The sequence below is a fragment of the Coptis chinensis genome, chromosome 7 (assembly GCF_015680905.1).
Source record: "Coptis chinensis isolate HL-2020 chromosome 7, ASM1568090v1, whole genome shotgun sequence".
Taxonomy (NCBI): Eukaryota; Viridiplantae; Streptophyta; class Magnoliopsida; order Ranunculales; family Ranunculaceae; genus Coptis; species Coptis chinensis.
This window is the reverse complement of record NC_141462.1, coordinates 67060212-67073075: the sequence shown is the minus strand read 5'-3', so window position 1 is coordinate 67073075 and position 12864 is coordinate 67060212. Positions and strand designations below refer to the sequence as shown.

Genomic DNA, 12864 nt, shown 5'->3' with positions numbered 1-12864 from the left:
TTACATGGCTTGGCAGATGCTGACTGGGCTGGAGATGTCATAGATCGACGCTCAACAACTGGTTATTGCTTCCCGATGCGGTTCTCGCTGCGATCCTCTTGGTGTAGTAAGAAGCAGCAAACTGTAGCTCTTTCAAGCACAGAAGCAGAATATGTAGAAGCAACTATGGCTACTCAGGAATGCATATGGCTTAAGCGACTACTTCAAGATATTGGAGTCACTTTAAATTCTCCAATACCTCTCAATTGTGACAATGAAAGCATGATCAAGTTAGCTGGCAATCCGGTGTTTCATGCTCGTACAAAACACATCGAGATTCATCATCATTTTGTTCGGGAAAAAGTGTTAAATCAAGAGATTATTTTGCAGAAAATAGGGACAAATGATCAAGTTGCTGATGTGTTCACCAAAGCGCTTCCGCGAGCTAAGTTTGATAAATTCCGTAGTGCTCTTGGTATTGTTGATCGTATGTCTGCACTAAAGGGGAGTGTTACAAATTAGCGCAGACTATTGTCGTGTCCTCTGAAGTTGAATAAGTCTTTTAGTTGTTTAAGTCTAGCGTTATTTTCGGAGTCTGACTCGGTCTGAGTTTTAGTAGTTGAAAGTATCAGGAGTCTTAGTAGTTGAGTATCTTTAGGAGAAAGTCCTGCGAGTAGTGGAGAGTCTGCACAGACTCTGCAGATATAAATAAAGACTATGTAACTTAGTCATTTATCACTTGAACATCATATTTTTAGTTTTGGTTTCATTAAGTAATAAACCACATGTGTTTTTCATTGTTGCTTTATCATCTTCTTCATTTAAGTACGTGATTTCTGACAGATCGATTGTTTCTTTTTATTCGATACCAACGATTTGATTTACCGCAAATTTGTGTGCAAAATTTGATGGTTTTCGTGAAAGGGAGAGTTCTTTGAGGAATTTTTATAAAAAGGAGAAGGCGAACAAGTGGTGGAAATGGAATGTAGAGTGTGGAACTTATGATGAATACTGGCTAGAATGCAAGAGTTCTGTGGCGCTAGTGGCTTATGTGAATAGTCATAGTTTTATGCATTTCTTGAAATGGCATCCCCAGTCACCAAAGTGCCCAGATATTGATACTTTGGCTCATTTGTGGGAGATTTTCATTGTGACGGTGAATAAGCTGTACAAGTTCAAGCTAGATATGAAGGCGGTGGTTACTAAAGAATTATACAAGCTGGTTGTGAACATAGATTTGTTGAGGTCTTAGGGATTTGACGTGAATTTCATGGCGAAATATCTCTGGGAAATGGTATACGATTGTGAAGAAGTTTTTTACGGGTACACTTTCGTATAGAGAGGAACCTTTAGAGCCTAAATGTACATTCTTTTGAGTTTGTTGTTTGGTCTGGAAAGATCAAAAGTAAACACAAGTCTCTAACATTAGAGAAGTTGCGGTGCCTACAAGTTTTAACAGAGCGTCTGTTGGGTAAATGCCCTGTCAGTCGTTTTTTAGAAGAAGTAGATCTTGTTAGATTTGAGTTATTTTGTGTGGCCCGAAATGTCATAATGGCATTGACAATGAAGTTTATTTGTTCACTAGATTTTGTTTCGGCGTTTAACTTTCTTGGTGGTTTCGATAGTCTAGAAAATTTTTCTGCACCCAGTCCAGAGTGTGGATGGTAATTTTTATGCTCTTTTGACATTATAGAGTCTCGTCGTAGAGTTTCGATATTATATGTTGTTGTAATTTGCACTTGGCTGTAATTATTATAATTTATTGTTAATTCTTGCATTCGATAAAAAGAAAATATTGTGAGACTGATTTAGAGACAAGTATTGGCGAGGAGATTGAATTTGATGCTTTTTGGCTTTCGAAAATACCAAGACTAGAAAGTGTGCAAGGCGGTGGTATCCTGCGAAGCCAAAGGAGCCGTACATAAGTTATGTTCTCCCCTGTGGAACAATGGAATTAGAGTGGTACGACGAGTATGGTGAGAAGTTTAAAAAGATGATTGGAATTAGAGTGGTACGACGAGTATGGTGAGAAGTTTAAAAAGATGATTGACATCGTAAGCGACATTTAAGCTTAATATTTTGGTAATCCGCATGCTGTAATGTAATATCATGTTTAAACTATGGACCAAAATATCGCCGATATATCCGATATATCACCGATATATATCGGTATTTTGGTACACCGACATCGATATTTCCGACATATATCCACCGAATATAGAATCCCTTTTTCCGATATATATCGGAATTTCCGATATAAAACTTTATATCGCCGATATAATCGATATATCCGATATTTACGATATATATCAATTGACTTTTTGACCATTTTTTAATATAAATCCGATATTTCCGATATTTCCGATATTATATGTCCGATATTTCCGATATTTTAAATAGTTTGGAATAGTGACAAAAATAATAGATATATCCGATATATATCGGTTTTTGGGTACACCGATATATTGATCGATATCGATATTTTGGGCCTTGGTTTAAACAACAATTTAATTCCAAGGCATGACTAATTGACATAAGTGGAGAACGAGAAAGATTAGATTCCAAGGTAATATAAAATAGAAAACCAATTTGATTCGAATAGCTTGGGCATGTCTATGAGGATAAACCAGAGCAGAAACTGGAATTGCTTTGGTCAACATTAACAGCTTAGAGATAGATAGTCATGTCAACGGTTGTGGGCATGTGGCTGAATGAAAGGAAAAAGATCAGCACTGTATATGCGCTGGACGATATTTTGACCATACACACTTTAACTTAGAACAGCATCACTTAGGAGTTGAAACCACCTGGTGCAAATCTGAAATACTACTACATGCATTCAACATTTCCACCCGTAACTACATACAGTCGACTTGACTTCCCACAAAAAACAATAGCAGGCTAAACTCACAGGAAATAACAAACAGCCTGCACCTTTAACACCACAGGTACAGTATGAAAAAATTAAACAGAAAGAACAAGAATTTCATGACAACAACACAACAAGTTTCTAACCTGCAACTATACTTTATTTAATTTTAGGAAGGCCATGATGACACACAACATTTTCATGTTTCAAACCTCCACATTCAACAAGATATTTTTCAGTGTGATGGTAGATAATAGTCATTCTCTAGTAATACCAAAGGTACTTGGCATCAATTTTCTGATACATAAAGGATGACCTCCATAGCACGCACTTAATTCTACTGATTGTATCATAATATTACACTACTCATGTTGCAAGCTCAGAGACATGGAACTATTGTCAACATTCATGCATTAACCTTGGGCGCCCATCCAGCAATGAGGTACTCCTTTTTTGCAGGCGCGGTCTTTACAAATGACTCCCGAGAGAAAAGCAACTGTAGAAAGATCAAATAAGATTAGATGGTTTTTCTTTCATAGATAGTGACATAGAAAGAAGTACACCTATGAAAGGACACACTAAGGTACTTGTACAAGATACAATGTTTTTCAACAGAGAAAACTAAAATGTGGAGAATATAATTGATATGCTAGTAGTGAAAACCGTGAACACATCATATCATGATGATGAGGAATAACTCCATGCTACTAAAGGATATCTCCTTAGCTTTCCACTATTTTATCTTGCCACAAAATTTTAATATACTTCTATTCAGTAATGCATTGATAAAGATCATGAGGATGGTGCACTAAAATGATCAGCTACAGCAGAACTTTATTGTGATTTTTTTATTGATGTGGAATTTCTCATTCAACATAACTGAAAATTAAATTAGAGAATATGAGTAAATGAACTTTGGGTTATGTAAAGATTATTGTCCCTTAGTTATAATATCCATGTTGAAATTAGAGCAATTTAAGAAAGAACACACTTCAATTTCGCACAAGAAATAGTGTTTTGGATTTTGGGTACTCGAAATTTAAGTCTTTAGTAAGTGGATCCATATTCTACGGAATGTATAGAGTTTAGTCAAAGCATATGGAAAGAATTTGGGAGCAGAATCTGGTGCTAAGAAGGTGGTCTTTTGAAAAACTCCTAAGCGGGTGCTAAGAGGTGCGTAAACAGTTGAGATAGGTTAGTAAGTTTCTGGCCTATGGTTGCGAGTTTATACTATGTTAGGGCTTAATTCACCGTAACCGTAAACTCTTGATTGATAACGGATTGTTCGGTTACATGTAGAAGAACCCTGTGTGAAGGTTTTTAGTCTGGGTTGTTTGACCTAAAATTTCCTCGTAAAATTCTTTGTCTTGTGGATGTAATTGGGTTATTTTTCTCTATATTCACTACATAGGAGCCATTATTTTGCTATAATTATTTAGATTGCAATAGCTAATTAATTTCCACTAATTTGAAGAATTGGTTTATAACAAATCTACTTGATATATAAAAGAATTTTCAATTCAACATCTGTGGAATTTTATTTGGTATTAGAGAGGGTTTCTAAAAGTAACTTGAGAGATCTTGGCATTGATGCATCAAGAGGGAAATGAAACCCCATAAAGTATGCCCTAAAGGCTAAAACCTACCATTTAATAAAAAAAAAATCAATTTTTTAAAGTTTTTCATCAAAAAGGTGACTCGCCTTTGCACAAGGGTGAGTCGCTCTCAAAGGGAAAATTGGCAGGTAGAAACATGACCTGTGCAAAGAGTGAGTCACCCCTAGCACGCAAAGAACGCATGGGGAGAAACTTGCAAGGGTAAATCAACCCCAAGATGCAAAGGAGGCAGAAACAGTGAAGGGTGAGTCCCCCTTCACTAATAGTGAGTTGCCCCTTCGACAATTTAAATTCAACTATTTAGCCCAAAATTCCTAAAACTGGTTTTTCAGACATTTTCAAATATAAAAAAATATGCAATGCGTGTTTGAAAAACACCAATGGAGCAAAGAAGAAGAGTCACCCGAAAAACTCAAAAATAGGGACCAAAAACTGGGCGAATGGGAGTGACATAACTTAAGTTATTTAAATGATACAGTACTCCTTTTTTTGCTGCTTTTAGACAAAACTTAGTTTAGAGCAATAATCTTATCCTCTCATCTTCATCCTTCATCCCATTTCGGGTAAAATCCTCCACTGTCCACAGTGAAAGTTCTGACTTTGGGGTATTTCTTCTTCCTATTGGGTAAAATCCTCCACTACTTTACAGTGAGAGGTCTGGAAGGTGGGAATACAAGGTTGGTTTCGTCACTTTCTCATACTCAAGCTCCAATCTTTTCCAGGTAAAATCCAACATTGCTATACAGTGTGTGTTATGGAAAGGTTATTTCTAGATGGATCTATATGAGTTGGAGAATCCAAGTTTAACAACTAAGGAAACCCAGCCACAAAATACGCAAGTAACTCTTAATGAGAAACCTGATGAAGAACCACAGAAAGGTGCTCCGACACTTTCCTATGTGGATGCAGCGAAACAACAAATGCGGCAACCGGTTGAATTCCAGGAATTATCCATTCCGGAAAAAATGGGTGAGTATCCTGCAATCACAATTCCAGAAAAAACTTATGAGAAAGGTTTGCTCTTTTGCAAGCACTACTTGGTTGGAAGAATTGATTTGCAAAAAGTTTCATTGGAGAGAGTACAGTCAATTGCATCACAAATCTGGAAGCCATCAGGCGAATGGCTCATTACCCCTATTGGCAAAGGTTTTCTCTTTCTAAGATTTTCGAATGCAGAAGATTTGAACAGAGTTTGGGCCAAAAGATCATGGGAATTTGATAAAATTCCTATGAGAATCAGTCAATGGACTCCGAATTTCAATTCGGAGAGCCAACGACAATCTCATGGTCTGGTTTGGATCAGACTACCTGGACTAGGACAGGAATATTGGGAACCAGAATCACTAATGTCCATAGCTCGTGGAGTGGGGTACCCAATGCAAATCGATGACAAGACTCTTAACAGAGAGTATGGATACTATGCTAATATCTTGGTGGATGTTGATCTCTCTGAACCAATTCCGGACCAAATCTTTGTCAGGACAAAGCACAACACTTTCTGGCAAACAGTGGAGGTGGGAAAACTTCCAAAGATGTGTACACATTGCAAGATTGTGGGGGCACTTAGTCACGGAATGTAGGAAGCTACGAAGTGATATGCAGAATAATAAGGAAAAGGGTAATAAAGATAAGGAGGTGGTAGTGGGTGTCACTCCCTCCTTGGAAACTTTGGGTGACAAACCTTTCAGAAGGCATGGAAGGAAAAGGAATGCAGGAGAAACAAGCAAACAGTGGGTGAGTTTTTGGAGGGAAAAAACACAGAAAAAAACAAAAAGAGTACAAGTCCAGAATATGTTTGAAGGGCTGGAAATGGGCGAGATACATTCTATTGAGGACCAGGAACAACAAGGTGATGATCAGGAGGAAATTCCACCTAGTTCCACTGGGCTGGGAGAGACTTATAAACAAAGTCTTGGAGTGGACCTAAATGTGGATTCAGGAATCCAAAATTCCCCACATTCCTGTCAGAGATCAGGCAATTGAAGAGACATCAAGCCATGTCAGAGTTCGGTCAAATGTTGCAACTGTAAGCCTGTCAGAGACCAAGCAATCGTACCAAAAAGTCCTGTCAGAATTCAGACCATGGCTTCAGCAGCAAGCCCTGTCAGAGCACAGGCAACTGTAGCACCTGTTAGAGTTCAGACCATGGCTGCAGCAGCAAGCCCTGTCAGAGAACAGGCAACTGTTGCTCCACAAAGTCCTGCCAGAACACAGGCAAATGTAGCACCTATCAGAGCCCAACAAAAAGAAAGTTCAGAAAGGGGTCAGACTACAGCGGCAATGGTGGGCGACCAATCTGAAGCAATGGACTTTACAACAACTCCAAGAGAGGATTCTCTACTAACCTATAGAAATGGGGATAACTCTGTCTCTCGGATTCATTCCTCCCCAGTCGGAATAATCATCGCAGACTCAGAAGCAGAAAAAGTTCTACATCTTCTGGAAAAGAAGAAACAGGTTCGAGAGCTAAAGGATAAACCACCTGATGTAATCTCTCCTCAATCCTCGAGCTGGGCTGATGTTGCAGAAAAGGAAGAGAGGGAACAAGTTCTTACTAACGAAGGCACTCATAAGTCACAGTGGAAACAACAGAAAACTGATTTACCCATCACTAGGTCCAGATCCCGATCTAGGACTGGTAATAGGGATGAATAAGGTGGCTCAATTTCCATCATTCACAATGAGGTGCATCTTTTGGAATATTAGAGGTATTGCAAATGACAAATCGCAGAACCGTCTATCCAAGATTATCAATAAGTGGGATCCAGATATTGTGGGAATCGCAGAACCTAAAATACTTCCCAAAGATTTTCCCATCAATGTCCTCCACTCACTAGGAATGAACAGGGCATTCTACTCTAATCCTAGTTCAGATCCGAATCGAGTTCCCAATCTCTGGCTCATCTAGAAAGCTTCGATCCCCACTCCCACTCGGATTCATTTTTCAAATCAGCACATTACTGTGGTGATTGACAGAGCTCTCATTACCATAGTTCATGCTCATTGTCTCTTGGTGCACAGAAGGCAACTCTGGCTAGAATTGTCTAACATCAATCCACTAAATTTGGCGTGGCTGATTCTTGGGGACTTCAATGCCTACCTGAGTATTGCTGAAAAGAAAGGTGGAAATCATCCTACTACAACTTCCATGAATGAATTCAGGGACTTTATTAGTAATAATCAACTGATGGAAGTTCCTAGCAGTGGATATCAGCTCACTTGGTGGAACAAACAAGTAGGGAGTTTTAAAATTCTGGGTAAGTTAGACAGAATTCTTTGTAATGTTTGTAATGCAAACTGGGGTTCCTTATTCCCTGGTTGGAAGTATCAGGTGTCTAGCCGAATTTGTTCTGATCACTCTCCTTTTCTGGGTGGAAATATCAACATTCCTCAACCCAAGAACAAGCCCTTTAAACTCTTCAATATGTGGTGTACCCATCCTACTTTCAGAGACATAGTAGAGGGAGACAAACTCAGGTGTGGATAGCTGTGCGAGACATGGAGTAGCATTGCAAAATGGAGAAAGTAAATGGTAGGACAATAAACCTCTTTTTGTGAGAAATCGGGAGAACCACTTTACTACTTACTTCCGTTTCATAAGCTAAATGTAGGATGTAATAGGTGGGTACATAACTGATGATACCCATACTATACAGTTCTTAACACTTCATATTCTTTTTCCTTGTAACCTTTTATTCTTTTAATCAATTACCTTTCAGCGAAAAAAAAAGGTCACCCGAAAGTGTGACATTTAGTCCAAGACAAGCACTTTAATCCTCTTGCTCCAATATCCATGAAGTCCTTGACATTGTAATAATTATAAACCTCAACACTAATACCAAAGGAACCTAACCCAGATGTTTTAGTTTTCCAAGATTGACAAATCAAAATAATGGGCGATTCAATTTGAGCCACATCATCTCAAATTAATTTAGACGGTCTAGAGATTATGTGCAGGGTTTCCATTGGATGCAACTCCTCCCAATCATAAGAAAATTCATCTTCTACTTTCTCCTCATTCTCCTAATTTATCTCCTCCCCACCACCCCCACCCCATTTACATTCCATAATAAGATTTTCAGCTTCATTGACAACAGCTAACATCATTTACCTCCTCTTCTACCTCCTTCCGAAAATTCAAAATCGATAGTCTTCAAAACCCAAATCTGATGAAGAACATGAAGTTTGTCCTAACATCCAGTCCCTCTTTCCATCTCCACTCTTTGTTCCTCCCTTTGTGCTATTAAGTCGAAAAATTTTCCTCAATTTTTACAGACTCTCACCCCTCACCTCCCACCAGAAGACAAAAGTGACTCCCTCTCGAAACTGTCCCTCAGACTCTCACCACACCCTCTCCTTCCTCCCAGTAGCCACACCGTCCTCACTGTTTTAATCTCCCTCTCCACCCCTTATGCTATTTTATCTGTTGCCACGCCTCTAACTGTTTTCTCCCTCGCCACCCATCTCTGTTTTCTCCCTTGCCACCCCTCTCTGTGTTTTCTCCCTAGCCACCTCCGCTACTGCTCTCGACTTGATTTCCCAGCAACCCCTCCTCTCTTGCATTACTGCCCAACCCCATTTGAACACCACACCTTCAGCAGTGATTTCCTCACCCAAGATGCGCGACTAGCCCCTACTTCCGGCGTCACTTTCACCAATTACTAGTCCATAAGTTCCTAGATCAGCTATAGCACTAGTCACGCCTGTGTTAGCACTGATCACAGCTATGCTATTCAGCTCGTTGGATAGTGGAGCTGCTTCACTCGAGGGTGCATGCACTCGGGGTATTTCCTCCATGTCCTCCAGTTGGTAAGAAAATGATGCCTTCTATTAGCTCAATGATGTCTCTTAGTCTTTCCAGTCCGTGCTCTTTCAATTCTTTCTTGGGCTCCAGTAAGAAACAAATCCAACTTCTCCATAATGGACTGGTTGATAGGAATCAAGCCCACTGGCATAACCCCATCATTAGATCCAATTGATCCAACAGAACTAGATAGATCTGAAAAGACCAGCTGACCAATTGATCGATTACCAACAAGAATATCAAGAATTTTCTCTCTCTAATATAGTGCCAAAGTTCGAAGAACCATTACATAAATGAAACGGTTACATTTCTTTTTTATTATCGACATTAATTGCATAATGAACTATATCATATAGAAAATGAACCAAATTTGTTAGGTGCAAGGTTTCAAGGAGTCAAGTTAGGAGCGCGGAATAGGGGTTACGAAGCGAGTGAGGTGGCTTGTGTACAAGGTTCCTCCAACTAAGAGTCAAAGTTTTCTAGTTATTTGGTACATCTGCTGCCTCTTTCTTTTTTCCGTCATCAGATTTAATATCAGAATCTCGGTTTAAATGAATAGTAATTGTGGCTGTCTGACATGAATTTGAAATAGATAATTTAAGGGGACTTGCAATGACAAAATCCTCTGGAAGGTGATGATTCTAGTCATGGTTTGGGAAATTTTTCAGCACCCAATGAAAAAGATGTTAACCCCATTCATCAACCTCCTAGTTCTCCATCAAGGGATGGGGATTTCCCCTAATATTTTTTTCGAATGGGAGAAAGTTCCAAACTAGAATACGAAGAAAAATACCAGAATTTGAAAGATTTCAAAAACTGTTTGTCAAAGAAAGAACGACAAACCCCTTACAGTGGTTCTCAAATTTCTGGAAGACTTCAGTTTGTCAACAAAATGACTACATTGGTTTCTAATTATCCATAAGATATACAACAAAGAAGTTGTTGGAAAGCCTCGCCAGATTAAATTATAATAAAAGACAACATACGAATAATCAACAAATGATTGGCAAACTCTACTATCCAGTATGTGATCACATCGCCATCATGTAAATACAAAATAAATTTTGCCAAACAAGCTAAACAAAACCACGAAAACATTTAACCATAATTCACCTCTACATAGAAATTAGAACATAATATTCTGACTCAAGAACTAATGGTATTGACAGATTGAACAACCTAATTTCTACTTGTATTATGTTTGAGCAGTCCCCATAAAGTGCGGGATTTTTTCTCCCATATTATCCTTACTTTAAGAAATGATATGTTTCCAAAAGACATTTATGCAAGACAAAATTATTTTATTCTCCTTAAATGATGCATCTGAAAACAAATTATGATTATCGATTTCAAGCAAAACTATTAATCAAAAAATACATACTATGTTTTAGCACATAAAGGTAAGAGATCTTCACATACCTCCATGTAACTATTGACATACGGCAAATCTTCTGGGACAGTCCAATTTTTGAAATGTCCAAGAGCAACTTCAAGATGGTACAGCTTAGGTGCCAAACTCAAATCAATGGCAGTGATCTTCTCCCCATTAACATAAGGGCCCTGTCGTTTTTCAAATACACACAAAAATCAGACTTAAAATAGGTAATGACTGAACATAAATCATGATTCATGAAAAAACATACATGGGCCTTAAGATGGTCTTCCAACGCTTTCAATTCATCTAACAAAGCTTGTTCAGATCCATCACTTGGATCCTTACTTTTAAGAAACTTAACAAAAGAACCAAATATCTTCGACCCCCTACAACAACAAAGAAGCTTGATCAAATCTAAACACATAGGCATCCTTTAAATTTTCAATAAAAAATTCTTACACCGATGCAAGTTCTAGGGGCGTAACAAGAGATGGTTCAGGGTATTTCTCCTCAATAAGTTGAGTGATCACATCAGAATCAGGAATCCATTTCTCATCAAATTTAACAACAGGCACTTTCCCTTCTGGACTCACTTCCAAAAACCTACAATCATATTTCAACAAGTTTTTTAAACTAAACTACAGATTAACAAAATGAACAGAAAAAAATGAAAAAAAATTCTTACCACTGGGGTTTATTGCCAACATCAATTAAATGCAACTTATAAGGAACATTCTTTTCTTCAAGTGTTAAAAGTACCCTTTGACAGAATGGACCTGAAAATCAATAAAAAAACAGTCCTTTTTTTGTTAACTAATCAAATTGATAACAGTAAAAACAAAAACAAAAATGATGAGTGTAAGTAAATGTATATTCTTACAGTCTCCAAGCTCTTCAGGAGCACCAGCAGCTGCCTTAACACATATTTCCAAAGCCATTTTTGTTTGAGTGAGAGAGCAAAATTTACAGAGTGAAAATGAGGAGGGAGCTGTTTTTATAGTAGAGAACTAGAGATGTTGTTGGGCCAATTTTATACTTTTGTGCAATGACAATGTTACCCTTGAGAATCTGGACTATATTTTGGGTTTGTATCGTTGAATAGTGTGTGCGTTAAGAGGACAAAATGTGGAAAACTCAGGTGCGATTTTGAGTATTATTATAATCAAAATCTAGATCTGTTTTTTACAGAAAAATTGGAAATGTTATTATATGGTCACTAATCTGCTTCATTTAGTTTTCCGTATTATTATGTAGATGTAGAAACTAGAAAGGAAGGTAGGACTGTTAGACTTTAGGAAACATCCACGTTTTGGTGATTTAAATCACATGTTGTGTACTTGTATTGGTTAAAGATTTTTGTAAACATAATGTCGGTCGTCATCAAATAGAATGGGATGGGCATTTTAAGAGGGATAGTGTCATCTTCACGCACTACTTGAAGCCATGACAACTTTATATAGATTCCTTATAGTGGAGAAGGGATATGGGTGAATGTCGCTGGTTAGTTTGGTGTCTTCTCTATAATTGAGGAATCTTAGAATCCACTTTTGGTATAGGTTAGGTCGTGTGTTTCTTTCACATTTTTTTTCTCGAAAAAATTTGATCAATGATAAAAAGAAAAGTGGTCATTATAATTAATCTAGAAATTGGGCTCTAGACACTTTCTTTAGTGTCTTTTTTGTCTAGAGAAAGACCAATATTATCTTTTGATTCTACTCCAATTTTAACAACATGTCACTTTTTGGGTGTATTAACTGTTGGGAACTTTTAAAACTTCTTATTTTTCCTTTTACCCTTTCATTTGAACAGTTTTAGCCCAATTTCTTCCACAAATAAATAATAATAAAATCTAATGTTTCATACCCAATTTACCTTGTATTAATCCGAAGTTATACAAATAAAGTTATGTGTGTGTGTCAATCGAGGCCACTCATCAACCTAGTAAGTTGGAGTGGGTTGAAGTGCTTGTGTGTGTATTGCTCCAAGATGTCATTAATCAAATAATACAATTGTCTTATAAAAAACTCATTTGTCCTTTCACAATTTCACAATTTGAATTACATCAAACAAAGCTTAAACATGATATTCAAAATTATCGAGATGCATTTTAAATTGTTAAAGTATTGAAATTAGTTGTAATCAACATACATTTTTCCGTTTTTTTTTCTTGATGTTTTCCACATTGTTTTGGTCTCTCTAGAAATGCATTATAACTGGTCTG

General features: G+C 37.6%; 1 protein-coding gene across 2 annotated transcripts; it reads right to left on the bottom strand.

Annotated features, from left to right (window-relative positions):
• Window positions 1-2986: 2986 nt before the first annotated feature.
• LOC147488474 (glutathione S-transferase DHAR2-like) lies at window positions 2987-11877 on the bottom strand. 2 transcript variants are annotated; one of them, XM_086570534.1, is made up of 7 exons: window positions 11524-11680; window positions 11329-11419; window positions 11103-11246; window positions 10912-11029; window positions 10688-10828; window positions 5323-5442; window positions 2987-3344 (listed from the first exon to the last, which is right to left on the bottom strand). In XM_086570534.1, exons 1-7 carry the CDS (start codon window positions 11579-11581, stop codon window positions 3255-3257), a joined length of 762 nt encoding a protein of 253 aa, XP_086426660.1. In that variant the 5' UTR covers window positions 11582-11680; the 3' UTR covers window positions 2987-3254. The 2 variants fall into 2 exon arrangements, with proteins under 2 accessions (XP_086426660.1, XP_086426661.1); XM_086570535.1 differs by lacking the exon at window positions 5323-5442 and having other exon boundaries at window positions 11524-11877.
• Between the last annotated feature and the right edge of the window lie 987 nt (window positions 11878-12864).